We start from the raw sequence: 26,823 nt of genomic DNA on the forward strand, positions 1-26,823 counted from the left end.
ATCACTTCATGCTTTGAATAAGCACCTGAATTTAACTGTGCTTATCTTTGCATGGCGATGAGATGGTGTAAATTTCTATGTGAAATGGATGATTCACTTTTCATTTCCACCTGCAAGTCACAATTAGAGCACCTCCAAACATTTCATTGAGGTGCCTAATGTTCAAATGCCCTAACATACACATGGGCACCGAACAGTTCAGGTCATGATGGAAACGCTTTATGGCTATTTGAAAATTAACAGTTCCTAATTAGGATCCCAAAGAAACACAGAATACATTTGCTGGAGCATGAAAGGGAACACTGTTGAAATAAAGGAGCTTCAAGGGATACAAAGGCAAGCAGAGCACTTGTGTTATCCCCCACAGAACTGAACAAGCCGTATTACTACCGCACAAAAGCATCCATTCACATTACTTAGACTGTGTTTATTTTGAATCATTCTTTTGGGCACTTGGATTACAAATTACAAAATAGAAGTGGGCACTGATTAATAAAGGAAGAATTTCTCTCTAAAGCCATATTTTCAGGTTTTTTTTCCTAAACAGAAATGAAAAAGCAAAAAAAGTAATTAGATTTATAGTCTATTGATATGATTCAGCTCTAAATCCAATAGTAATGGACTGTGATTGAACTGAAAAAAATAGTGTCTACTCAGGTAAATTATTAACAATTACTATGGGCTACAGACTAAATACCTGTGAATGGACCTGTTTTAGCAACTCTTCATCTCTACATGTTGCATTATCACCATCTACTGTTCATTCATGTTTTTTCTGCCTACTCTCGTTTAAGGATGTAATTAAGGGCCACACCATCACTAACCAGAACGGAATTTTGGAGAGGAATGTGACAAGGACTAAAGAATTTCTTCATTCTCTGTATCTCTGAAGACTTAACTCCATGAAACATCGAATCATCTAATCCAGGCATGTCTCCATTGTGATTTCATTACACATACTTGATGCATTTCACTACTAACTGCTCTCTGCTAATTGTAATGTCCCCTTCCAGAAACAGGAGAACTATTTCGTTTTCAAGCGTCATAATACGATTAAACACCATGCGACTGACATGCTGCATTTCTTCAACTTCCAGCCTTCAAGGAATTTTCCTTGTAGAGGAATTAGGTTGCATTTTGACATTAATTTCAATTAGAAATTTTGAGGAAAGACCCTCATTATCACCTGATCGACGTGCATCAGTTTACAGAAAGCAGACGGTTTGGAAAACCAGGGGTTGCAAAGGGAAACCCAACACACTGATAACCGCTATAAGAATGCATTCCATAGAAATTCAACTAAACCATTTCCTAACGCAAAACTCGACGGTTTCTTTCCCGAATGCAAACATATTTGTAAGCAGAATTATGTTCCTTTCAATGCTGCACAGATATTTATGTCAACAGTCCAGTCCCTTCAGCGGAACTAATTCCCACAAGTCATTTAAATACTAATCGCTGCAACTTGAATGGGAAAATTCACTCCTCCTACGTGTCCTTTTCCAGCAGGCATCTCCTTCAGTGTTTATTTCTGAGATGTACTGAATTAAAAGGGCAGGGGGGAGAGAAAGAAAGAGATACAGGCAGAGTTTCTAGATTTACAAAAGGATATTACTACATTGTCTATAATCAAAGGCAAAGGGAGGAAATTAATTCTATCTATTGTTAGATTAAAATCTTTTCATACATTCTAGGCCTCCTGAGTATGATCCTGTGGTCTTAGAAATCCATGAAACACATGAAATCCAGAACTGAAGCAACCCCCCAGCAACACTGAGAAGCTATTTTAGAGCACATGATGTTATTTAGAATGCAATGCATGGAAGAAGGACATTGAACTGGGAATCACACTCACTAATGTGTCACATCAGCACAACCAACAATGAATAAATAAAAAGGAATGAAAAATGCACTGACTGTCCAGCAAATCCACCCAGAATTCCACTGCAGCAGTTTTCTCATAACAATGGACTGAATGCAACAAAGAGCTGGAGGCTCGTTCTGCATAGGAGTCACAACATCCGTAATGCAGACTTAAGAGAAAACACTTTGCCAGCAAGAGTAACACAAGGCAGTTTGATGGGTGCTTTCAAACACTGCAAAACCAGACTGTATCTTTGAGGCAGGTGGTCACAGTTCAGTCTAAAGGAATAATTCTGCATCTCTGCATTTTCCCACTAAAGCTAGCTTACAAATGCTAAAACCTAAACATCCATTTCAGCAAAGTGAATGAGACAGAAGTGATCTCGAGGCATTTGATTAGTTACAAAATCACTAAAATCTGTCTCAGCCTTGTGCCTCAAGGAGCCAGTAACTCACCAACCATAGCTTAAGGACAATTCTCCGCTCAGTGTTGAAAGTGCTGCTCGTAAGCAATTTCAAACCTCAACCATCATCACCCTCACTGCCCGCACACAAGATCCAAATGTGGCGGGTGCTGCTGCACAGCTCCCAGGAGCTCAGCTCTAGGGGGAATGAGATTGAGAGTAAACCCAAGCAATGCTTTATTTAAGGCACGTTGCCTCCCACTTCAATAAATCAAAGACGTGGTTAGAATGCTCGAATAAAGTGGACGCTGAGGGGTCCCCGTGATGCTGTTGGCATGGTTCCCTCAACAAGTCAGTCGAAATGCCCTCCGATCCAGCAGGACTGTTCAGTGAAGGGTCCCTATAATGGGATACGTGGTAGCTGGAGCTTTACACAAAGGAGCAGAGGCACACTTCACTGAACCAAGCAAAAGATGGCTCGCTGAGAAAAGCTCATTTAAAAATAAGCAGCAATCAGGAAGGTCCTATAGGAAATGCACCTTTGTTCAGTTTCCAAGGAGATCATGAATATCTGTTCACAAATATAAAATAACCTGACAGATTCTAGTCTTAGCTTCTAGGATTTTTTTATTAAACGAGGGAGAAGGGAAAACGAAAGCAGCACAATTAGATGAACATGCACACGACCACTGGCAGGGAGTCATTTGTTACTGTTTTAATCAATCCAGTACCAAAAAGCATTCCCCTGGAATACCTTCAGTGAAGCAAACAGGCAGCAAACACACGGATTTGACGACACAGCAGTCCGCTGTTTGTTGCTTGGATATTCACAAGTCACAGAACTCTTCCATCCTTAGATTCTATTCCATTTGTTATAAGAAATCATTAATAATTGAAAGTCACATGATAAATTATTTAGCAAAGTGCACAGTTTCCAAGGAATCATAGCGTGAGTCTGGATTAATGGCACAACGCAAGTCAGATGCCGAAGTTGACCTGGCACCCCACAATCACCACACAGGGGAGCAGTCCAGGGAGCTGGGCACTTCCCAGCGTGTGCTTTCCACCACAGGGACATAAAGCACCTTGTGAATATTTATGAACTAGAAGTCCCTATTGCCTACTGCGTACTCCACTTAGTGAAACTTAAACCAGAGCTTCACTTGGCACAATTGATTAGGACATTCATTGTCTATAAGTGATAGAACTGCCCTTGAAGACTACTGCTAAACATAAAACTCTGCCATATAACACTTGGTCTTTAACCACAATTACCTGTTCTAATTAGCTGATAACTTACTCTGGGAGACTAGGATAGAAGTGACTGCAGGGATATTACTCTTTGCTGTAAAAATGCTGGTACAGTCCTGCTACTTCCTTTATACAAACCAAGTTATCTGGTTATTTCGGGTAGCTCCAGGTCCATGATGTCCAGGAACAAAAGAAAGCTCCTCAAAAACTAAGGTAGATTTTTGCAAACTCATATGCAAGTCTTAATCTGGAAAAGAAAAACCAAACAACCAAACGAGACACACAAGAAACCCCACAAAGATAAAACCAAATACTCTCCAAAGCACTTACATACTATATGTTAGCAGAGAACAGAAGGTAGGTAGTAAACATCAATCATCTCACCAGTGCACACGCTCAGGGACCACCATGGCCTGACCTGCTTTTCTTGCAACCGCTAATGAAGGAAAGCAGAGGGAAAATACAAATACTGGAGGGGTAGAAGAGGGAAGGGAGAACCCGCAGCTGCAATTAGGGAAAGTAAAAGCAAAGAGGGGGCATTTAACATGTGATGGAAAAGTAGGGCTTAGGAGAACTGAGGATGCAAGTCTACAGGAAACTAGGCATCTGTTTTGCCACATACAGAACAGCTTGTTTCCAAACTATAGAACTGGCCCCCATGATATCAGGCTCTAGCAGAGGATTAAACACCCACAGTGTAACTGAAAGTTCTGCTAACACCTTAGCAACATGAAGATACCAAGAACAGTTTCTCAAGCAGTGATCCAGTTATTCCGCACAGCCTTGCTACACGAGCACAGGCAAACTGTTTAATCTCCCTGTTTAATGCCCATTTGAAAACTGGATAAAACCACTTCACAGCCCTGAAAAGTGCTTTTACAACCCAGAACAATAAAGGTGCTAAATGCATGCAAAGAGCCATTCAGAATGGACAGTGTTCAGTAGTGGGCATTCATGGGTCTAACCAAGTAGCTGAGTAGCATTGTTTAACCTTTGCTAGTGACATTAAATTGTACAAATGTAAAGAAGAAAAAAGTGACACTTAGGTGCAACTTTACAGAAGAAAAAGAGAAAAATGAACAAAACCACATAAGGTGTAGTTTTTTACCCAGAATAAAGCTACCATTTTTTCTTCTTAAAAGAGCCAAACCCAGAGCCTCTAAAAATATGTGAAACTCCACTAACAAGCACCTAGTGATGTTCATCCCCATCTATCAGGCCTAAACTCAGTCCTAATCTGACTCAGACTAATGTGAAAACGATTAAAAACCACAGCAAATACTTGCAGGAGCATCCAACACTTATCTGGACTCGAGTTACATATCAGCTAAATTACTTTGCAATGTGAGATAAAAATTTGCCAGAGCTCACTAGAATGGAAAGACAGCGTCAACGTTAAGCAATTCAATGTTGGGTTTAGTGAATGTACAGTACCTGGCTCAAAACAAGATTTGCAAGCATCTAACAGGGAAAGTACCACATAACACACAAACCAAGCCACCCTGTGTAAACAGGAATTAAGCAGCTTGCTTTCATACATCTCTTGTGTTTAACTCTTATATTAACTAAGATGATATAAATTCTGACCATAGTTTCTTCCAAAACAGCGGGAAATTGATGATCTTTTTCCTGTGTGGACTGTCTAGTGCATGAGAAACTTCTTTCATTGTGAAGAGTCTCCCAGCTTCTGGCCTTTCTCTTTCTGAGAGCATCCATTTTGTTCTCTACTCAGCTGTCTGTTTCCACATAAATTGCAGGAACTTCTATCTTTGATTCATAGAACCCCAGACTGGTTTGGCTTGGAAGGGACCTTAAAGCTCCTCCAGTTTCAACCCCCTGCCACGGGCAGGGACACCTTCCACTAGAGCAGGTTGCTCCAAGCCCTATCCAACCTGGCCGTGCATGGCCCAAATAATCATCTCTCTCTCCCCCCCAGGCTGAAGCAACTCTGTGTATAACACTTTGATCATGACAGCCAAGATCCTTGAGGACTAGCAAAGTACAAAACACGCCCCAAAACTGTTTCTAAAATAAGGCAAAAGCTCTGCTGAGCACACGTGAAATTACATCATAACCACTGTCAGTCTCTGCATTAACTCATTCAGTAGATATTGCACTCATGGAAAATTGAAAAAGATAGCCCCAAGCAGCTCCTGTACCAATATCCAAGATGTCACTCTTCTTGGGAATTTGTATTCTTACAACTTATTGCTATGCTCTTTCACAGCACTTTATAGCAATTTTCAGGGAGCTCTCTGTGGCTGAGTTCAGACTGTATTTATCTCAGGATGCTCTGTATCATCTCCCTGTTGAAGAGATTCAGAGCAGCCCTGTGGAGAAGGACTTGGGGGTGTTGGTCGATGAGAAAATGAACATGAGCCGGCTTCAGTGTGCACTCGCAGCCCAGAAAGCCAACCGTATCCTGGGCCGCATCAAAAGCAGCGTGAGCAGCAGGTCGAAGGAGGTGATCCTGCCCCTCTGCTCTGCTCTCGTGAGACCTCACTTGGAGCATTGTGTGCAGCTCTGGTGTCCTCAACATAAGAAGGACATGGAGCTGTTGGAACAAGTCCAGAGGAGGGCCACGAGGATGATCAGGGGACTGGAGCACCTCCCGTATGGAGACAGGCTGAGAACATTGGGGCTGTTCAGCCTGGAGAAGAGAAGCTGCGTGGAGACCTCAGAGCAGCTTCCAGTGTCTGAAGGGGGCTACAAGGATGCTGGAGAGGGACTCTTCATCAGGGACTGCACTGATAGGACAAGGGGTGATGGGTTCAAACTGAAACAGGGGAAGTTTAGATTGGATATAAGGAAGAAATTCTTTACTGAGAGGGTGGTGAGGCACTGGAATGGGTTGCCCAGGGAAGTTGTGAATGCTTCATCCCTGGCGGTGTTCAAGGCCAGGTTGGACAGAGCCTTTGGTGACATGGTTTAGTGTGAGGTGTCCCTGCCCATGGCAGGGGGTTGGAACTGGATGATCTTAAGGTCCTTTCCAACCCTAACTATTCTATGATTGTATCTCTGAAACAATACAAATAGGCTTCTATTTCCACTGAGGTCATTTGGGACCAAAATATCTCAATTCCTTTTTATTTTTGCCAAAGTGCTTTCAGATGAGTAAAAAACATAACCACCTATTCTTTCATTCAATATATATACGTACTTCCCAATTAAAAATGGAACAGAAGCAGTAACCAGTACACTTTCGTAAGAGCTTATTTTCTGAGTTCAAAGTAGCGTGGAGAATGTGATTTCTAGTATATTTTACCACCGTAAGAAACAAGTACTTTTAAATAGAAGAAAGTATCTATTCTCTATCTAGTTATGGTACCTGAGTTTCCATGTTCACCTGGGCCAGTATTTTTGTCACCTGTTAGCAGTGATATAAAGTTGTGGGAATACGCTCATCCTTCTGCATTTGAGGAATAAGTAACTGCGATACGCAAGTACCCTCTAGTGATGGGCAGGATGAACTGCAGTATTGCACTAGCACCTTGGCTTGTTAAATTTTGTTGTAGTAACAAAAAGAGACCGATAAACCAAAAAAGAACATGCCACCTGATACTCACAGAGATAGTAACTACTTAAAGGCAAAGCCCACATTCCTTGGTTTTGAGGTCTGGCAGCTTGTGCTATAGCAGCAAATACGTGAAGACCTACATTTCACTATATTGAGTTCTAAGAGTGAGAAATTATGAAGTATAAAGCTTTAAGCCTTTAACAAACGATTTTGTTACAAAGACAAGCAGCAAATTTGTGAAGCCTCTCATATACCTTTGCCCTGCTTCTTGTCAGGACAATGATAAAATTTACCACTGTTCTGAGTAAATACAAGGGTCTTTTCCACAGTGTATATCTTGCATTAGCAACTTGTCTATGGTGCGACACTGGGGTATAGGTAAGTTAAATATACTTTGACTGGTTTTGTGTTACAAAGCTTCAAAGGTGCATATCACTATGGGGATGAGGGTCTGAGATTCTCCTACCTCCACTCTGCCTTGCACAGGTAAATTAAACAGGACTTAGAGAAAAGCACAATAAGATAGACATGTCAGATAAACCATTTTAAGCAACAGACACAGCTGAAATGCTGAGTCTGCATAAAGTCTGCACCTATCTTATGTCCTCCCTACAGCTTAACAGTTAAGGCTACAACGGCACACCAAACTGAGAGATGAGACACAAAGAAAACATCTACAGTGCAGGAAATGCGTTCCAATCAGTTTTACTCAAAGTATATGAAGGGTTTACTTACAATTCTTCTCCTTGTTTTGCTTTTCTGTCAGAAACCAGATACACGCTTCCAAAGCTTCCATTGCCAAGTTTCCTCTGAACAGTGTATCTTCTAGCAATCACAGCGTCTGAGCGAGCACAATTCAATCTGGCAACACTGACATGCTTAGCAGCTTCTTGAAACTTCAGCATTTCTCTGTGTAACAGAAACCACACAAATTTCTCTAGAGCACAGCTTTCCAATCCTTTCACTCTTCCACGGATGCTCACAGGAAACACTTGAAACACTAAAAAACACTATTTGTCACGGTATCATTCTTATTAAAGTCTTCATTTAATTCTATGGCAGTGCTTACAGCACTCAGCTTGCAGCAGAAGACAAATTAAGTGGAGTCATTAGTTGCTAAGCTGTGGGCAGCAGACTTGATAAAGAAACTCTAGATAATGTTGATGTGAGGTTGTCAGCCATCCTCTCAATCAGCCTTAAATGCACTCGCTGAACTGATAACACAGGAGGAATTAAATGCAGGTGCTTATACATTAGTTTACTTAAAAGTTTCAAGTGCTGTTTGCAGAGATAACTACACCTGTGTTTCACCTGACAGTTCCCCTAGGAATGGCACTCTTCCTCACCACCCCAGTACCTGACACCAAAAGCTTCTGTGTTTCAGGATACAAGTCAGTTTGTGTTTCATGATCGTTGTGTATACTGAAGCATACTCTCCACTTGTAATAAGAGTCACTCCCATCTATAACTACAAAGCTGTTTTCTCTGCTCTTCCATCTGCCCTCAGATTTCACCCTGTGTTTCAGTGCTGGCCTCATAGCTTCTGTGTGACTGACCACTAAAACTGGAGTTTCATGCTGCCCACATGTCCACAGGCTTTCAGTAAAACCCAATTGTGCCAGAAGCTCTTCATTCCTCCTTTGCTGTAACAATTCTCTCCTGACCCACCCTTCTAACAATGTCACTTGGATTCGGAACTCTTGTCTGAGGTCCTCATTATGCAAACACAGGGACCACAAAGGCCAACCTCTAGTGTTTGTGTGGCTTCCAATAACTGAACATGAGCTCTGAATAACTGTTTACTCAACCTTCCTCATTCCAAATGATAAAGGGTAGGTGTTTTGCTGCACACGATTAAACAACATTACTTTGCCTACATATAATGCTACCTGCATCATTTGTGCTTGGATCCTTTGGAACAAATACAGATGTTGTCAGACCCTACAATGAATACTGCTATCAGCACTGTCTGCTGCAGTGCAGTGTGCGCACACTGGGTTTGCTCACCATAGCATTTTAACATCAAAATGCTGCTTCTTGATGTTTTCGAAGAGAAATGACAAACTGATTCATTTTAAAAGCTGTATAACTACTGGATCCATGTCACCACCTTCACTTCCTAACACACACAGAGACTAACTTAAAGGTACAAATTCGCATCTTACAACAACAGCGTGTATGTGCAAGAACATAATTTAATACCCATCTCCTGAGCTGCTGTCACACTGTACCAAGCAGCCTGATGTAGTAGTATCACTATGTCATGAAATACAGCCAAACTGTAATTACCATCTTACCAACGATACAAATCCTGTCTGCTTTGGAAACAAAAGCACTCCTGAGGTTCTGTTTCTGTATTCTCTTCCAGGTCCTAAGAGTGACAAAAAGTTTGAAATGCAAATGGCAGCAGAAAATTACTTCTTCTGTAACACCAAATCTGTCTGAAGAAGCATAAATGGCTGGTGTTGAGAGTGGGGGAAGGCAGGAAGATGAGCTCCATAAAATAGTACACTGCCAGCTCTGGGAAGCTTGAGTATTTTTCATTTACTATTCTCTTCTCCTAGGAAGTTGCTGGTTTATGGGTGGCTCCGTAAATTCCAAACCGAATAGCTTTGAAACACATAACCTTTAGAAATGACTGTGCTTACAAACACTGCTGAGCGCTCTGTTCCTGTTGTCTGGGGAAGAGTCACTTAACACTGCTCACCTTCACATTTTCATACTTACTTTGGCCCTACGAATACATCACAATCCTTTACACCACAGTATCACACTTGAGATCAAGAACCCCATTGAGTCTGATGGTTGTGCTTTACCTCTCACCTGCTGCTCTCGATGCTTCAATTTCATATATAACAGTTACTAATAACTATCATATAACTTTGTGAAATGCTTTGCTATCTACTGCTGAATAGTGTTACATGCCAAGGGCCAGTGGGTGCCCTTGTGGTGTCGCAGGCACAGAAGAGATGGATTGCTGAGCCACTGCGCTTGAAAGAGATACCCTGTCAGAACCAACAGACGTTAGAGCCTGCCTCAAGCTTAACACCAGCTGATTCTTTGAGAACATAGGAACTGGTGGCCTCTCCTACCTCACTCCAACTTTTAGCCCCAACCTTCCATGTATTTTCTTACCAATGTCCATCTTATCCCACTGAGTAGGTATTTCCCAAGCAGCAGTACATCAGAACAAATAGAGGTAACTCAAAGGAATCAACCCTCCAGCCCTCTTGTCTTTAAAAATCACAGCATACCCTATCCAGTAACACACTGGTAAACAGTTGATGTTCCTCATTTCCCCTCCAAGCCCCATTCCAGAGCCTGGCAGCTGCTGACACCAAACTACCGCAATCACATTGCCTGGATCACTTCTTTTTCCTTCTTCCTTGGCTGAAGCCTCCTTTTTTCACTTGTTTGTTCTCAGCTAAGGCAAAGCTGTTGTTCAGGGTTTCATAGCTCCACCTACACACGCTAAGCACACAGCCCCTCTGCTTCTTCCCCCAACCTTCCTTTGCTTATGCAAGTAAGATCCTGGGTTTAATTTCCTCTAGGTTTCTTTAGCAACGGCTAACACGCTTTGGCACTTTCTGCCTCCAAGAGAAACCCTTCTTTGCCAGGCAAGGACATTTGCCAGTTCGATCACGTTTTCTTTCAGCTCCTGAAGAACCCCTGTGCTACATCAGCATTTGCTGCTCCTGGCAGTACAAATTCCAGAGGTTTCATATTTATTAATATTTAATATTAAATAATATTTATCAGAGGGTTTATGTGTAAAATACCTTCGGTATTTACTACCTTGATTTTGTCCCTGCCAATGGCTTCATTGCTCCTTTAAATGTTCTGGAAATAAAAGGATGAAGTATTCCTGGTTTTTCACTTTGTTCAGAAAGCCCCCAACATTACTTCCTGAACACTGGGTCCATTGCAACACCTTTATAAACCCAGCCAAGCCTAAAGTAGCATCATTTTGGTTGGCTCCTCGTTTTACCGCTCCCAGAGGAAGGATAACTATGAAGATTTTATTGGTCGTGTCGGTAGCAAAGGAGCTTTCAGGTGATGGTAAAACAAGGTCAAATGTGGTCGATTGTGGAAGCGGCTAACCAATACCTCCCTGACGCCCATTCGGGAAGCGAGACCCCCGAGGGCAAGCCCAGAGACGTTATTAACCTCGTCCATAGAGCGGGTAAGGTTCACGCTCCCGAGGGCGCACACACACACTCACACAGAGGTATGAGCCGTCCCCGCTCCCCCGCACAGAGGGCCGAGGGCGGCATACCCCCATCCTGCCTCCCTCGCCACCCCTCCGGGGAAGGCGGCGCTTCCCCGCCCCGTCTGCACTCGCCCGCAGGTACGCGATCTCCGCGCCGGTTCCTGCCCTTCAGCGCCAGGGCCGCCTGCCGCCGGGGGCTGCTGTTCCTCGGGGTCCTCCGGCTCCCCTGGGCGCTGCCAGCCCGGGGCACAAGAGGAAGCGACCGCAGCCGCTGCTCCCGAGCGGCCCCGTCGCTAGGAGAAGCGGCGCTCGCATAGTGAGCGCCGGCGAGCAGGAGGAGGAGCTCTGACGGGCGGGCTCCGCCTGTCGCTCCCAGCAGCACGCCCGGCGCGGTGACGGAGCTGCCATGGGCGTGCGGGGCCTGGCGGGGTTCGTGGAGGAGCGCGGGGGGTTCTGCGCCGAGCTGCGGGTGCGGGACACCAAGCTGGTCATCGACGGGAGCAGCCTCTACCACCAGCTCTGCTTCGCCTCCGCCGCCGACCCCCGCCGCGGCGGCGAATACGGCCTCTTCGCGGCGACCGTGCGCGACTTCTTCGGCAGCCTGCGGGCCTGCCGCGTCTCCCCTTTCGTGGTGCTGGACGGCGGCCGCGGCGCCGACGACCGCAAGCTGCCGGCGCTGAAGGAGCGCGCCGCGGAGCGGCTGCGGGCGGCCCACGGGCTCTCCCGCGGCGAGGGCGGGTGCGTGGTGCCGCTGCTGACCCGCGAGGCTTTCCTGCAGGCGCTGCGCCGGCTCGACGTGCCCTTCGTGCAGTGCTTCGCCGAGGCCGACCGGGAGATCGCGGGCCTGGCCAACCGCTGGGGCTGCCCCGTCCTGTCCCTCGACAGCGACTTCTGCGTCTTCGAGCTGGCGGGGGGGTACTGCCCCCTCACGCACTTCCAGTGGCGGAGCGTGTGCGGCGGGGACGACGGGACGCGGGGCCGCTACGTCCCCGCTCGCTGCTTCTCGGTGGAGAGGTTCTGCGGGCACTTCGGCGCGCTCAGGAAGAGCCTGCTCCCGCTGTTCGCCGTCATGTGCGGGAACGACTACATCGAGCTGGCGGCCCTCGAGGCGTTCCTCAGCGCGGTGAGGTCGCGGAGGGGCGGCAGGAAGCACGCCCGCCTCCGGGGGCTGCTGAGCTGGCTGTCCCAGTTCAGCGAGCCCGCCGAGGCTGTGGACAGTGTGCTGAGGTACGTGAAGAAGCACCAGAGGGAAGAAGTACGGGACCTGCTGTGCGCCTCGATGCAGGACTATACCCCGTCTGACGTGAAGCTGGAGGACTTCTTTCGGAGCAGCGCATACGAATGTGAGGCCGCCAGAAAAGCGGGCTTGCCACAGTGGGTGCTCGATGCTTTGGCAAAAGGTAAGCTGGCCCCGTTCATCGTCAATGCCCTGGTGCTGAGAAGCACTTTCCTCCGTGTTCAGGTGGAGAACATGCAGAGACCTAGCGCACATAACACAGCTTTGCCCATTCGACAAGTGATCTATGGACTGCTGCTGAAAGCATCTCAAAATGCTGAAACTGCTTCTGGAAGCAACGAGCGGCCGGTTTTCTGTGAATTCAGCAGGCTCCAAAAGACACTTAGAAAAACCTTTGTTCAAGCAGCAAGCCTACCCACAGAGTTTTGTGGTGATAGTTTCTCTTTGGAGAAGTTAGTGGAGGTGAGTGGCTGTCACGACAGGTCAGGGTTAGCGGTGTTTCACCAGTGACGAAACACAGCTGGGACTCGAGTTTGCCAGCTGGTTGCTAACTGCGATGCCTGAAGGAAGCCACCTCAGTAAGTAACTCCTTAATACAGAGGGACCTACAGGGCTCTCAGCTTGGCCTTGGAAGGCTACACAGGTTATCTCCCCAAACGCATATACCAAGACAAATGATATGACAGGTTGGTTGTGTGTAGTGCTGTGTATGTAGTATTGTAGACATTCCTTTCGAGAACGTTACCTCTCACAAAGCATGCGATGTAAGGCAACTTCTAAGAGGCACAACATGAAGTTTTATATATGTGTATTTATTTACCATACCAAAGTAGTTTGAATGCATTGTGGTTACAAGGTGTTCCAAGTGGGGCAACTTTTACATAGGAGTTTGAATTAAATCACCTGATTCGCAGAAAGACTGAAACCTCTTGGCACCTGTGAAATAAAATGCGTTTCTCCTTCACCCAACATTTAGCTGTATCGTTTCTAAGGCTTAAATAGCATTTAAAAATATTTCCTGTTCGGGGGATCTATGAAACTTCAGTATTTTTTTATCAAAACCATGAACTACTGCCTAGTTTAAAACAAGCTTGTTTGCCTTTTGGAAATTGCTCACAGCAAATGGTCTCTTACCTTTGTTTTTCCACTCCAATTTATTTTCAGGTGCCCATGTCACGCTGTCAGATGCTTTTGCTGGAGACTCTAGGAGTGAAAATGAGTTTCCTGGAACCTGTTCCCAGTCACTTACAACTTCCTGTTGCTGTAACGTGTTACTGGGTACGTTGTTCAGAGCCAAAAGTTAAGTTGCATCAACTAAAGGCTTTACTTCTAATGATAGTATCTGGAGAACTGCACAGGATAACAAATGATCTAGGTATGTGTCCAAAGAATACAGTTCAGGTGTTCAGCTGCTATGAAAATCTAGCCCAGAATTGCATTTTCCTCATTTATGGCAGATCATCTAAATTCAGATGAATTGGCACGGATTTGCACTGCATCCTGAGGTGTCACATTCCTCGCATTGATAGAGCAGAAAAACAGTGCTAGCCATCAATTTAACGTTTCATAGAGGTAAAGCAGGACATTGCCATGTTGTAAAACATTGATTTGCATTTATCAATGCTTTCTTTAGGACTAAAAGATTTAGATATAATAGATTGAGATATAAAAGAATATGCTTAACACACTCGTGCATCAAAAGAGAATACCTATTGTTGATGCAGTCTGATTTGTGTTTTTCCTCGCGAGTTTTTCTGTTGTCATCTGTACTTACAAATGGAGTTGCATGGACACTCTTTACCTGCTTGTGTATTGCAAGAGTTTGGAAGTTGCAAAGTATGACAGAGATTGTTTCAGTAATATTTATACCTCCTAAAGTCACAGTGGCATTTCCTGTAGGAGTCCTTCATTTGATGGCAAAGATGAGGCGTGCCGGAGGTAACACGGTTTCTTCAGGTTCCAGTTCATAGAAACTGGAATGTCGGGGTTGCCAGCTCCTTCCTAAGTGAGTGGGAGCGAGATGGAAACCTTGTTTGGAACTGATCCACTGACAGCAAATTACCTAACAAATAGAACTCCTGATTTCACGATTTGAGATTCTCATGGATATTCATGCTTGAATTTTTTACACAATCTTACATCTTACAGTTCAGTTTGAGACAGATTACTAATTACTAATTACTACATTACTAATGCTTCCTGAAACAGACCTGGGGGTTTGAAGACCCTACACATTGCAGATACTTTTTGTACTGTTCACAGCAGAACATTTATTTGCATGTCATTTTTTTATTTATCACCTAGATGCCACAGGTTTATGTGCTGAAGATGATGTTATTGCATATAATGAATTTCTAAAATGGAAGGGAAAGAAACTGGAAAATAAAGACTTTGACTTAGATGCTGGACACAGTTTTTGCCAGTGGCAGTGCTGTCTTCAGATGGGATTGTATCTCAACCAGCTACTTGGCAGTCCTCTCACCGAGCCAGACCTAAGTAGGTAAGGATGTTTCAGAGCTTGGCTTTCCACACAAGCCCTTGATGGGATAGGTTCATGTTTCATTTTCTCTATCAAAACCCTCTGGCCAATTTTACTACATTTGAACTCCCTTGTTTAACAATATTCATATGGAGGAAAATACCAAGTAGAATAGGTGTCCCTTAGAAGCGCGCTGCTGGATGCTGGATGTAGTTAAGATCTGTGTTTTCATTAAGCAGCATGTTTTCCTGTACCTGTCCTGCTGAGGTGCTATTCTAAATGAGAATTCTCTCCTTCCTTTGAGCAGGCTTTACACTGGGACGCTTGTGCACAGACTGTTTCAAGAGCTTGAATCAACGCCTTCAGTGGAAAATCTGTTTAGTTCCTCTCCAAAAATAACTCAGCTTTATCAGGATCTGTTAAATACAGTGGAGTCAACTGTATCTCCAGACTTCTTTGAGAAGATCAATGTTTGCAAGACTAAATCTGAGTCCTGCAAAAAGAAGAAAGCATCTAGTAAGGAAAAAAAGGCCATCAGGTGTGCTCTACCAGAAGCTCAGCGTTTATGCAGTGTTAATAGGTTTGCAGCACTTGAAGTGGATGACTGAAAGCATTATTCCTGGACTAACTTTTAATGCCATGCAGATGAAAGAAGTTCTATGAAGACAGGTGACTGTATTGGAATTTGCCTGGCTGTTCTCACACAAGTTCCTGATTCAGTCTTTACCAACAATTCAGGGATTTTATTTACTTTTCGGTAACTAACACTTACAAAGAGGTGCTGTATAAATGTTCTGGTTTGCTTTTTAAAGGCATCAGTCTTGAATGAAAATGAGGGCAGAGTTGTTCAGTGTTTCAGAGTTGGACTATTTTAGAGGAATTCTTTCCTGAGCATTCGGAGGATGAGGGAAAGGCTGAGGTACTTCATGCTGCTCTTACCTAAGTCTTCAATAGTCACACCAGCCATCCTCAGGGTACTCAGTCCCCTGAGCTGGGTGATGGAGATGGGGAGCTGATTGAAGTCCCCATAAGCCAGAAGGAAATGGTTAGTGACCTCCTGCTCCCCTTCGACATACACAAGTCTATGGGGCTGGATGGGTACCACCCCAGAGTGCTGAAGTAGCTGGCAGAGGAGCTCGCTAAGCCACTCTCTGTCAGTGGTCCTGGTCTAGAGGGCAGGTCCTAGGGGATTGGAGGTTGGGCAGTGTGATACGTCCCTACAAAAAGGGCAGGAAGCAAGACTCAGAAACAACAGGCCCATCAGCCTGACCTGAGTGCCGGGGAAGGTCATGGAGCAGATGATCCTAAGTGAAATCATAAAGCATGTGTGGGAAAACAGAGGGATCAGGCCCAATCAGCGCAGGCTCATGAAGGGCAGGTCCTGCTTGACCAACCTGATCTTCTACGATAAGGTGACAAGCCTGGTTGATGAGGGAAAGGCAGCTACTAAAACCTTAAGGTCGATTATTGCTATAAATACAGTACCTTATTTGGAAGACCTATTTAAACCAAATTACTAAACCAACAACTACCTTGTCATTACATATACCGTTAAAAGAGAATTGTTAAAACAGTAGAATTCTGCACTAATGTAGAAGAATGGTTTTTATCACTTGGCAGGTAGAAAATGTCATGGAAGAGTGTGAAAAATAGAGCAACCCATTCCCTACAGAGCTCAGCTGGAAGGATAAAAGAGGATTTGTTGGTTGTTGTCAACTAAAGCTGCAGTTGAACTGGTCCCAGGTGCCAGTTGTGTGTGGAGGGCTGCTGCTGGGAAGGGAATCCAGCCAGCATCTGCTCGACATTGTCACACACTCCTCACTCCTTCCTCTGGGAAGCAGCCCCGTTGCAGGCTCCACCTCGCAGCCCAAAGGGATCCAGGAAGCAAAGAACACTGAGTCAATTCCAGCATGTCCACTACAGCAGTACCCAGTGCTGGCGTGACCTCATTCAGGCCACAGTAGTCTACTGTTGGTCTCCACCCTCCACTAGACTTTTGCATGGGCCATATGGGGCTGTTAAAGAGTGAGTGGGTCCTGCTGATCACTCCTTAGCTCTCCAGTCTACGGATCAGCTTATGGATGGGAATCAGGGAGTCTTGGTTGGTGTGATATTGCCACCAGTGCACTGTTGTGGTGGTGATAGGCATGACTTCCTCACTGTCCTCTCTGTGGTCCTGCAGGTAAAACCAGCAATCTCTGAACCTTATCCTGTTGCAGACTTGTATTTGGTATAATAAAAGACTTCAGCTGAAGCCTGTTTTGTGTAAGTCTCGGAGTTTGCCTTGGTGATGTTGTCAGTGCAGGTCCCTGAGTAGGTTTGTTGAATCACCCTCTGACTTGGTGTGCTGGCGAGGAGCAAGGGTCTCATCTCTCTTGCGACACTGCAGCCTGGTCAAATGTAAAGGACTGGAGGAAATGCCCCTTGTGACAGTACTGGAGTGCAGGACAAATTTGGACAAGAAGGTGCCAGTGCTACACACTCCTTTAGACATAAACCAGTGACCAAGTCTGAGACTGGGACTGGATCCAGCAGTACCAGCGGGCTGAGGGGGTCAAGGCCCCCAAAACCTCCTTGTATCTCGGGGGGAGGCGGGGTGTCCCTGGGCACACTGAGGTGAGGGGGGTACGTTTTTGGTTTACACACAAACTATTCACTGAATACCAAAGCACTTGACATAAACACGATCCCTGGTTTAAAGACACACAGAGCTGGTGGTCCTGGGTGCATGTGGCTATCTGCTGCCTCCGGGACTGGGGTAGTGTTACTCTCAACCACGGGGTGTCTCACGCATGTCCCACGGGTGTCCTGGGTTTCACGTGTCTCCCACGTCTTGAAGCAGGGACACACCCCAAAACCCTTCCTGACACCCCCACAAAAACCACCAACCCGCACCCGGGGGACCCCAATTCTGACACCCGTCCCAAAGAACCCCCCCATCACCAGCCGTTGCCAAACAACTATTTATTAACTGTCAACAAATTGGCCCACGGGGGGTGGGGGGGTACAACCCCCCCCACCCCTCCCAAATTTGGTCTCGTAACAGTGGTAAACAGGTTCCAAACTCCTCCGGGTCACTGCAGGGAGGTGGCCTGGGGTCCTTGATCGCCCATGCTGGGGCTGAGGGTGCAGAAAGGGTGTCACCCAAACTGGGTGAAGTCACTCAAACTGGGGAGGGAGGCTCCCCCAAACGCACCCTCACCCCTCCAAGATCACCTTCATGTTCAACACGCTGTCAAAGACGTCCCAGAGGCAGCCCTGGGGGGGATGAAACACACAAGTTAGGTTGGGCACCCCAGGGTGGCTGGAGGGGGTCCTGGCAGGAGGAGCTCACCCTGCCCTCCTCTTCCTGCTCTTCGCCTCCCTGCTCTTCCTCCTGCTCCTCCTCTTCCACCACCATCAGGCTGTGGCTGGGGTAGAAGAGGGAGGGAAAGTGGAGAGACCCCTCCAGACTGACCTGTCCCAACAGACCCAGTGTCCCCCTCCAAACACCCCAGTACCCCCCCATGCCCTCCAAAAGCGCTACCCCTCCCCAATACCTACCCTATGCTCTGCCCTCCAAGCTCCCAAAAGACATGCCCCCCTCATCCCCTCCGAGACCCCCAACACCCCCAATACCCCCCTGCCCTCCCTGAGCCCCCCAGCACCCTCCAGGTCCCCCCCCCAGTGCCTCCCAGCACCCACCAATGCCCCACCCAGCAGCCCAGTCCCCCCCATGCTGCCCCCCGAGCCCCCAACAGCCCCACTGCCTGCCCTATGCCCACCTTGTGCCCTCCAATACCCCAAATTTCTCCTCCCTGCTTCTCCCAGTCAACCAGCAGCCCCATTCCTCTCCAATGAGCACCCTGAGGCCCCCAAACCCCTCAATCTCCCCCCAGTGGCCCCCACCCGTACCCCCCCTCACTCACGGGGTCACCCGATTGCATCACACGGTCATGGAGCTGCTGCTGTGGTGAGGAGAGGATGGAGCCAGAGAACAACGGCCGAGGGGAGAGCTTGGGGGGCCGGGGGTCACCCCGTAACATGGTGGAGGTCAAGGCCGGGCTGGAGGGGTGCGTGCTTGGCCGTGGGCTGGAGTCGGGGGCCTGCGGGGGGGCTGTGGGGGGGATGCTGAGCATGAGGACCCCCCCAACCCCACCGAACCCAGATGGGTGCTGGGGGTGATGCAACCCCCAGGACCCCTGACCCCCCCCGCACCCCAATCCTCACCCTCCAGGCGGGGTCTCTTGGTGGGGTGTGGGGTGGGCGCTGCACCACGGCTGCTCTCCCCCGTCCCCCCCCCATCCTGTGGCTGTAGCGAGTTGCGGTAGGTGACAAGGGACTGCCACTGCCCCGTGTCACCTGGTGCCAGCACCCCGAGCTGCTCCCGGGACACCTTGTCCAGGTAGGCTAAGCTGGGGAGGGATGACAAATGTACGGGGGGGGGTCAGTGGGGTACTGGGGGGGCACACAGACACCCCACATCCCCCGAGGGTCCCCATGTTGACCTTGAGGACCCCAATGGGACCCAAATAGACCTGAAAGGACCCTCCCAGACCCCGCCCTAGGGTGCCCCCCCCAAATAACTCACAGCAAAGCTTTATCCAGGTGCAGCACACAGGGTGAAAACTCGCTCAGCACCTCCAGGAAGGGTAAATTGAGTGGTGGCAATCCCGGTTCTGAGCCCGGGATCTTCTGAAAAGCGAACAGAATCCCTTCCCTGGCAGGGATAAAGGTATAAAGAGGGGATGACACCCCAAAAATCCCCTCTGCCTCCCCCCACATTTTCATCCTGTTGTACCTGTGGATGTACAGCAGCAGCGGGCGGCTTCGGAGCTGGTGGAGGCTGAAGAAGAGGGAAAACCTTCGTGCCAAGTCCCGGATTTCTGTGAAAGTTTCCGTCATCCGGATGTTGGGACCTTCTTGGTGCAGCAGCTCTGTCATCAGCTATGGTGGGGGGCACAAGGTTAGGGGGGAACCTTTGGAAACCCTCCCCCCCCAACCCCCTTGGAGCATCCCCAGAGCTTCCCAGATCCCTGGACCTCCCCAAAGACACCCCCCCAAACCCCATCCACATCGCCTTGAGCCCCCCAAACCTCCCTAGAGCACCCCAAAGCCCCCCTCAGACCCACCTGGAGACCACCTCAGATCCACCCAGCCCCCTGGAGTACCCCCAGACTCTCAGACCTCTCCCTCAAGCCCCATCCACCCAACCTAGAGCCCCACAAACCTCCCTAGCGCAGCCCTCCAGAGCCCTCTGGAGACCCCAGGCCCGCCCCAGGCCCCCCCAGCACACACACACACACCCCCCTCCCCATCACCCCAACCTGCTGCAGGCTGAGGAGCAGGGTGCGAGCCCACTCCTGCCGGTCGATCTGCCGGGTCAAGTTGAGCGTTTCTTTGATGATGTCCCCATAATCGCTGTAAAACTGGGGAGGGAGGGACAGGACCCAGTGTGCCCGAGGTGTTGTGGGGACAGTGGGACAGCGGGGACCCGCCCTGGTGCACCCGGTTACCTTGGTGTAGTGCTTGAAGACGTCGGAAGCGGCGCTGAGCTCCAAGACGCCGTAGATGATGAGTTTGCAGAAGCCGGCCAGAAGCACCCGGCGTTGGTGCAGCTTCTCGATGCGGCTCTCGCCATCCTCTATGGGGACAGAAGGGGACAATAAGGGGGGCACAATTAAGGGGAGACAATTAAGGGAGGGACAAGCACCCTGGAGTGACGCTGGGGGGTCACCCAGTGATTTACCAGTGAGCAAGAGCTCCTCGTGGTTATAAGCAGGGTAGAAGACGTGGTCCATGAGGAAGGCGGCCAGCTGGGATTGCAGCTCAGCATCGGGACGTAGCACCAGCGGAGCCAGCTCCTCTCGCCCATCCTCTGGCAGCCGTGGCCCCAACACCAGCAGCAGGTCGCTGAGCACTCTGAAGGCCTGAGAACACAAGGATGGGCTTGGCATCAGGGCTGGTTCCATCTCTTCCCATCCCTCCAGGTCCCTGTGTACCTGTTCCCGGACGCCAGTGTCCACATCGGACAGGCAGCTGTGGCACAGAGAGCTGAAGGTGGTAACTTTGGTCTTCAAGCTCTGTAGCTGCTCCTGGGCAGGGGGACATGGTAACATTTGGGGACATGGTGGCATTTAGGGACACAATAGCCTTTAGGGACACAGGGCCAACCCCAAATTGTCCTGGTGGCCACTCACCTCAGGGACATCGGTGCTGGGCAAGCGAGAGAGCTCCCAGAGGATGTGGAAATAGAGGCAGGTGATGGTGGGGACAAGGACCTGCAGGGATGGATGTGGGTGAGGGATGTGCCTCATTGTGTCTCCAGTGTGTCCCCAGCGCTGTGTCCCCAGGGTGGTACCTGCGGTGGCACCTCGCCCGTGTCCACGGCACGTTGCAGGAGCTGGGTGCAGGGATCAAAGAGCTGCCAGGGAGTCAGGTCATGGGCGCTGTGGGGACAGAGCAACATCAGCAGGGTGAGGGGACATGGGGGACAGGGATGGGGACATGTGGAGCATGAGGCACAGCACATGGGACATGGGGATGGAATGACAGCAACACAGGGAGCAGATGGGACAGGGGACATGGGGACATGGATGGCAGGGGATAAGAACATGGAGAGCAGAAGGGAATGAGGGCACCCAGGGGACCCTTGGGGACACGAACACAGGAGTGGCATGTGGCCTCCCACTCACTTGAACAGGATGGAGATCCTCTTCAGTGTGGCTGCCATGCTGTACACTTCCTCCTCGTCCAGGGATGAAGCCTGGACAGGGCCAGGGGTTGGGAACACCCCATGAAGGGTTGAGGACCCACAATTAGCTGGGGACACCCCACTCCCCACTGCCCCTTGCTGTCTCCCTCATCCAGTGCTCCCTAGACCAGCCTTTCCCTGCCAATCATCCCTACCCAGGCCACCAGTATCCCTACAGGTCCTTGCCCCTCTCTTGTTCCCAGCCTGGCTCCATGTCCTTGTCCCCAGCCATGTCCTAACTAAGTTCCTGTCCCCAGCTCTTTGTCCCTATCCCCCGCCCTGTCCCCAGCTCCATGTCCCTGTTCCCTCTACCTGGAGCATCTCAGTGACCTCCTGGTTGAACTTGTCTGCCAGCTGGTCAGCCAGGCGGCTCCGTACCCGGTCCCCGTGCCGCTGCAGGGCCAGCTCAGGGTCACAGAGTGCATGGAGCGCGCGGGATGCAGCTTCCAGCACCGTCTGCTCCGTGTGTTTCTGCACCACCTCCTCCAGCTGCTCCAGCACCAGCTCCAGGTGCTGCAGGAGAGAAACGTCACCTCCTCACGAGGACAAAGCCACCCAGAGACCCCCTACGGGGGGGCATATGGACCCCCCTTGTGAGGATGGGGACAGCCATGGACACCCTGGGGTGATGGGGACAGCATGCTGATGGGGGGCACTTGACCACCAAAGGGGACATTTGGGGAACACGCTGCATCCCATCCCTGTCCCAACAGTTTTGAGGGGCAAAGCGACTCAGCCCCAGTCCTGGGGGGATCGGGCACTACCCAGGGGTGACACGAAGAGGGGTGACACCAGGGGACAACACCTTCTCCAGCCGCCCAGTGCAGTAGATGCTGAGATCGAAGCAGCACAAGACCTCCAGGAGCGGAGCCGCCTTCTCAGCATCTGCCGAAAACTTGGTTGGGGGGGACATGACAGTGAGGGGATGAGGAGGACAACGGGGGGGTCACCACCGACTCCCCCAAACCCCTGGGGATGCCAGTGGGGTGTCCCCCCTCCCCGTCACCTTGCCCAGCAGCTTGGGAAGAGCCGGGATAAGGCAGTGGGTAAGGCGGATTCTTTCCTCCATCTGTGCCTTCCGCTCTCGGGATGAAGGCTGGGGACAAAAAGAGGGGGTCAAGGGGGGGGGAACCTCCCAACTGCCCCTCCCCCCCCAATTTTGCCCCCTCCCAGCCCCGTTACCTTCTTGGCTGGCTCACGGCCCACAGGTGGCTGCCCCTCAGCCGCCTGGACCACGCTGGCTGCCAGGATCAACACCAGCGCCTTCTCCTGCTGGTCTCCTAGACCTGGGGAATGAGGGGGAGGGTTGGAATGAGGGTTGGAATGCAACCAGCACCTCCCCATCTGCAAACCCAGGGCATCCCAATACATCCCAGTATGAGTCCTGGCTGCCCACCAGTGTGGTGGCAATGACATAGCCAACACAGGGACATCCCAGAGTGTTCCATGGCTGTCCTAGTGCTTCCCACTGACATCCCAGTATCTCTCAGTAACATCCCGACATGTCCCAGGAATGTCACCCAGCATCTCCCAGCATATCCCAGTGCCTCCCAGTGCCATCCCCGTGCCTTCCTGTGTCTCAAAGCATCATCCCAGTGCTTCCCAGTTTCTCACAGGATCTCCCAGTGCCATCTCAGTGCCTCCCAGTACCTCCTCTGTGATAACCCAGCAAGTTCTGGTGTCTCCCAGCAGCACCATACCCCCAGCAGATGACTCCTCCAGCAGCAAAGTGCTGATGGTCTCCCAGTTCCGCAGCCGGGGCCCGGCGCAGTCCCACAGGCTGTCCACCAAGTAGGCTGCGTGCTCATGGAGCTGGGGATGGTGCGGACAGGGGAGTCACGGCACGCAGGGACCACCGCAGTGTCCCGCCTGGCTCCCCAAGGCCATCCTCACCTCGATCTCGATGAAGAAGGTCAGAAGGACCTGAAAGAAGGTCCTGTTGTCCCTGTCATGAGATGTGTCCATGCCTGCACCTTTCTGGGGATTCAGCAGCCTGGGGACACGAGGACACAGTCAAACATGGGGGTACCACATCCCCCCTGGTGTGGGGACAGAGCTGGGGGACACACAGGCACCAGGCACCCAAGCGACATGGACAGGGGGGTCTCACGTACAGCCCACTTTGGGGACAGAGCTGGGGGACACCCAAGGGACAGGGATAGAGGGGTCCCATGACCCTCACTGTGGGCCATGTCCTGATCCCTGTGCCCCAGGGGATCACATCTGCCTCTGCTCCAGGTGTGCCAACCCAAACACCGCCAATGCCATAGGCCTGTGCTGAGATAAACACATGGCTGGTGCAAAAGCACAAGTGGTTCCAGTTGGATTTGGCCACCCTGGCATCCTGCTCCCGTTAATGCTGGCACTAACGAGGCTGGGATGAGGGGAGCTGGCAGGGAAATGGAGCCTTGACTCACGCTTTGGGAGGCTCGGTGTTTTAGGGGGTTCTGTGTGGGTGACAGCAGCACTAGGATGGGCTGTGCTGGGTACCGGGTCTTGCTCACCGGCGGTAGAGGAAAATCCCCGCGGCAGTGGCCAGAGGCCGGTTGGATACAAAGACGATGGGGTAGACGCTCTGGCAGTCCTCGTCCGTCAGCGCCTCCTCCATGTTCCTGTGCAGAAGGAAGGGTGGGAGGATCCCCAAAGGCCTCTTGGGTGTTCCCCCATCCCCTGCAAAACCCCATCCCCACGCTCACTCCAGCATCAGTGTCAACAGCTTCACCACCTCCACGGCCACGCTGAGCTCCTTGTCGAGCACCATGGACACCATGCGTGTCTGGTGAAGGACACATCGGTGTCACCCTACAGGGGGTGGGGGAGACACCCAAGGGACCCTCCCCATGGAGGCCCCCTCACCTTGAAGCGCCTGGTGAAGAGTTCCATGTGGGCAGCCGTGTCCCGGTGGCCGTAGAGCCCCTGCAATGCCTTCACGCACTGCAGGCGCACCTCCCACTGCTGCAGCGGCAGCTGTCAACAGGGTCCCATTCTGCACCCCCCCGTGCCCCCCCCATCGGTACCCACCTTGTCATACAAGGTCCACCCGATGTACTTGAGGTAGCTGTCAGTGAGGAAGGAAGCCGCGTAGGTCTTCATCCACATCCCCAACTCCTCCATGCAGATGGCTCGGACGTCTGGCACCACATCCCTGCAGCACGTGGCAATGCCGGAGGTCTCCTGCCGCTCACCCCCATATCTCTCCCCCACCCATGAGACCCCCCCATTCCACTCCCGAGCCACCAACCTGTAGCGATGTACGAAGACGCCCTTGAAGATGGCGTTCATCATGCTCTCGATCTCCTCCTGCTGCTCTCTGAGCTGGTGTGGGGACGCAGCGCGGTTCAACCAGGAGCCCGTGCCACCATCACCATGCTGGCAGCACTGCCCCTCACCTCCTGGCGTTTCACCATCAACGCCTCCAGCTTCTCGGTGGCGCGGCGGCCGGGCCCCTTGCTCCGCTCGGCCTCGTATTGCCGCAGGTTGTTCTCCTGGTGCACGCTCACGCCCAACGCCACCTTGACCAGCGCCGACATCACCTTCATGGCTACGGCCACAATGCCTGTGGGTACCGGGACCCCTTCCATGGGGTGCCCAAGGGGAGCCACCCATGGGTGCTGCCTACCTGCCAGGGTGCTGGTGTGGCGGAAAGCCCGTACTTGGGAATCAGTGAGGCTGATGAGGAAGGAGATGAGGGAACCCATCAGGAATTCGTCATAGATGATGCTGTACTGGCATTGCTGCACCACTGCTGTCAGCAACTCGCAAAACCCAGCCCGGAAACGGCGCCAGGGTCGGGTGTTGAGCGAAAGGGGATACTCGGATGAATCCTACATGAGACAAGGATGGGGTGAGCGGGATCCCCCCCTCTCCATCGCCCACTCCCGTGCCAATCCAGCACCTCCTTGAACTGCTCCGTCAGCTGCTGGATGATCTCCGAGTTCTGCAGGTCCCTGAACATTTTTGGTGTTACCACACCTGTGGGGAGAGGGAAAGTGGTGAAATGGGGGTCCCCCCAGCAGCACTGAGGGGACCCCTCCACCCTGGGGACCCTGACCTTGGCAACCGCAGGAGCAGACAATAAAGTTGATGAGCTCCAAGAGCCCTGTCTCACGGTCTCGCTTGTAGGTCTCCAACCAGTCATCTACCACTGTCTGTGAGTACAAAAACAGGCTGGGAGCCCCCCAAACCCCCCTTCTCCCCCCAGATCCCCACCCATGCGGCCCTGCATCCCCAGGGAGTGCTGCGCCAGTTTGAGGTTACCTCCACGGCGATTTTGGCTGATTTAATGGCTTCAAAGAGGGTGTTCGGCTCCGGGTTGACTGTGGATGTGCTGCTGCAGTCACCGTTTGGCTCCATCACCCGGGGACGCTTCCCGACCTGAGGGCAGACACATTGAAGGGCGGGTTGGGGATGCCGTGGGATGGCACCCACACGTGGAACGGGGAGCAGGGAGGGTCAGGACATACATGGCTGTGGCTCGGCCCCTGCTGGGGTTCCCGTTTGCCGCATGGCCGCAGCGTGGCCTCAAAGTTGCTGCCAGAGTCATCACCGTTGGCGAGGTCCCTGCGGGGATGGGGGGGGGGGGGGCTGAAGGGGTCGCTCTGGGTGCCCTCCCCACCCACCCTAACCCCCGGTCACTCACGAGGTGTCAGAGGGAGGCGATGATGGCCCCACGGACCCCGGTGTGGAGCTGGAGCCAGATCCCTGGATGCGGGATGAGCACCAGGGAACCATGGTGACAGCAAGGCCTTGGGGGGGGGGGGGCACAATGGGTGCACGCAATGGGGAGCGCCTCAGCCCTGACACCCCACAGTCTAGGGAGTCCCCCGGCACCCAGAACCACCCCCCCAGCCCAGCCTGGGGACACCGAGGAGCGCAAAACGGCCCTTGGGGAGGTACAGGAGGAAGGTGCCAACCCCCCCGGGGCACAATGATGGGATCAGGCGCTCCCAAATCCCCTCAAGTCACTGTGTGGGGAGGTCAGGCCTGCCCGAACACCCCATGGGCACACTTGGGGTGAGGAACCCCGCTTAGGTCACACTGTGGGGGCTTAAGACCCACCCAAACCCTCCCGAGGTCACTTCAGGGGAGTCAGGGCCCCAACTCCCTTCGGGTCACTGTGCGGTGGGCTC

At 50.7% G+C, this 26,823-nt stretch overlaps 3 protein-coding genes across 3 annotated transcripts in view; 1 reads left to right on the top strand and 2 right to left on the bottom strand.

Annotated features, from left to right (window-relative positions):
- The window catches only part of NEK11 (NIMA related kinase 11), a gene marked incomplete at both ends in the record, with an annotated part of 63,569 nt that extends 55,629 nt beyond the window's left edge, over nt 1-7,940 (bottom strand). Inside the window, one exon of the mRNA XM_080610513.1 lies at nt 7,771-7,940. Within this exon, the coding sequence (XP_080466639.1) occupies nt 7,771-7,940 (170 nt within the window). The remainder of the gene's footprint in view (nt 1-7,770) is intronic.
- A 3,711-nt stretch (nt 7,941-11,651) lies between these two features.
- ASTE1 (asteroid homolog 1) lies at nt 11,652-15,575 on the top strand (the record flags this gene model as incomplete). Its single annotated transcript, XM_080610349.1, has 4 exons — nt 11,652-12,645; nt 13,647-13,760; nt 14,787-14,982; nt 15,269-15,575. The coding sequence occupies 4 exons, from the start codon at nt 11,652-11,654 to the stop codon at nt 15,567-15,569; spliced, it is 1,605 nt and encodes a 534-aa protein (XP_080466475.1). The 3' UTR covers nt 15,570-15,575.
- A 2,584-nt stretch (nt 15,576-18,159) lies between these two features.
- Nucleotides 18,160-26,002, bottom strand: STAG3 (STAG3 cohesin complex component; the record flags this gene model as incomplete). The annotated part of the gene is made up of 28 exons (XM_080611268.1): nt 25,952-26,002; nt 25,746-25,842; nt 25,590-25,666; nt 25,314-25,518; nt 25,084-25,235; nt 24,936-25,009; nt 24,716-24,839; nt 24,551-24,649; nt 24,391-24,470; nt 24,199-24,306; nt 23,588-23,687; nt 23,395-23,506; nt 22,877-22,980; nt 22,701-22,790; nt 22,500-22,589; nt 22,007-22,207; nt 21,636-21,718; nt 21,302-21,389; nt 21,141-21,221; nt 20,943-21,035; nt 20,690-20,870; nt 20,457-20,584; nt 20,268-20,369; nt 19,742-19,887; nt 19,532-19,660; nt 19,171-19,355; nt 18,870-19,057; nt 18,160-18,219 (listed from the first exon to the last, which is right to left on the bottom strand). The coding sequence occupies exons 3-28, from the start codon at nt 25,647-25,649 to the stop codon at nt 18,160-18,162; spliced, it is 3,063 nt and encodes a 1,020-aa protein (XP_080467394.1). The 5' UTR covers nt 25,650-25,666; nt 25,746-25,842; nt 25,952-26,002.
- Nucleotides 26,003-26,823: the final 821 nt, after the last annotated feature.

This window comes from Psittacula echo (assembly GCF_963264785.1).
Source record: "Psittacula echo genome assembly, chromosome: 2".
NCBI lineage: Eukaryota > Metazoa > Chordata > Aves > Psittaciformes > Psittacidae > Psittacula > Psittacula echo.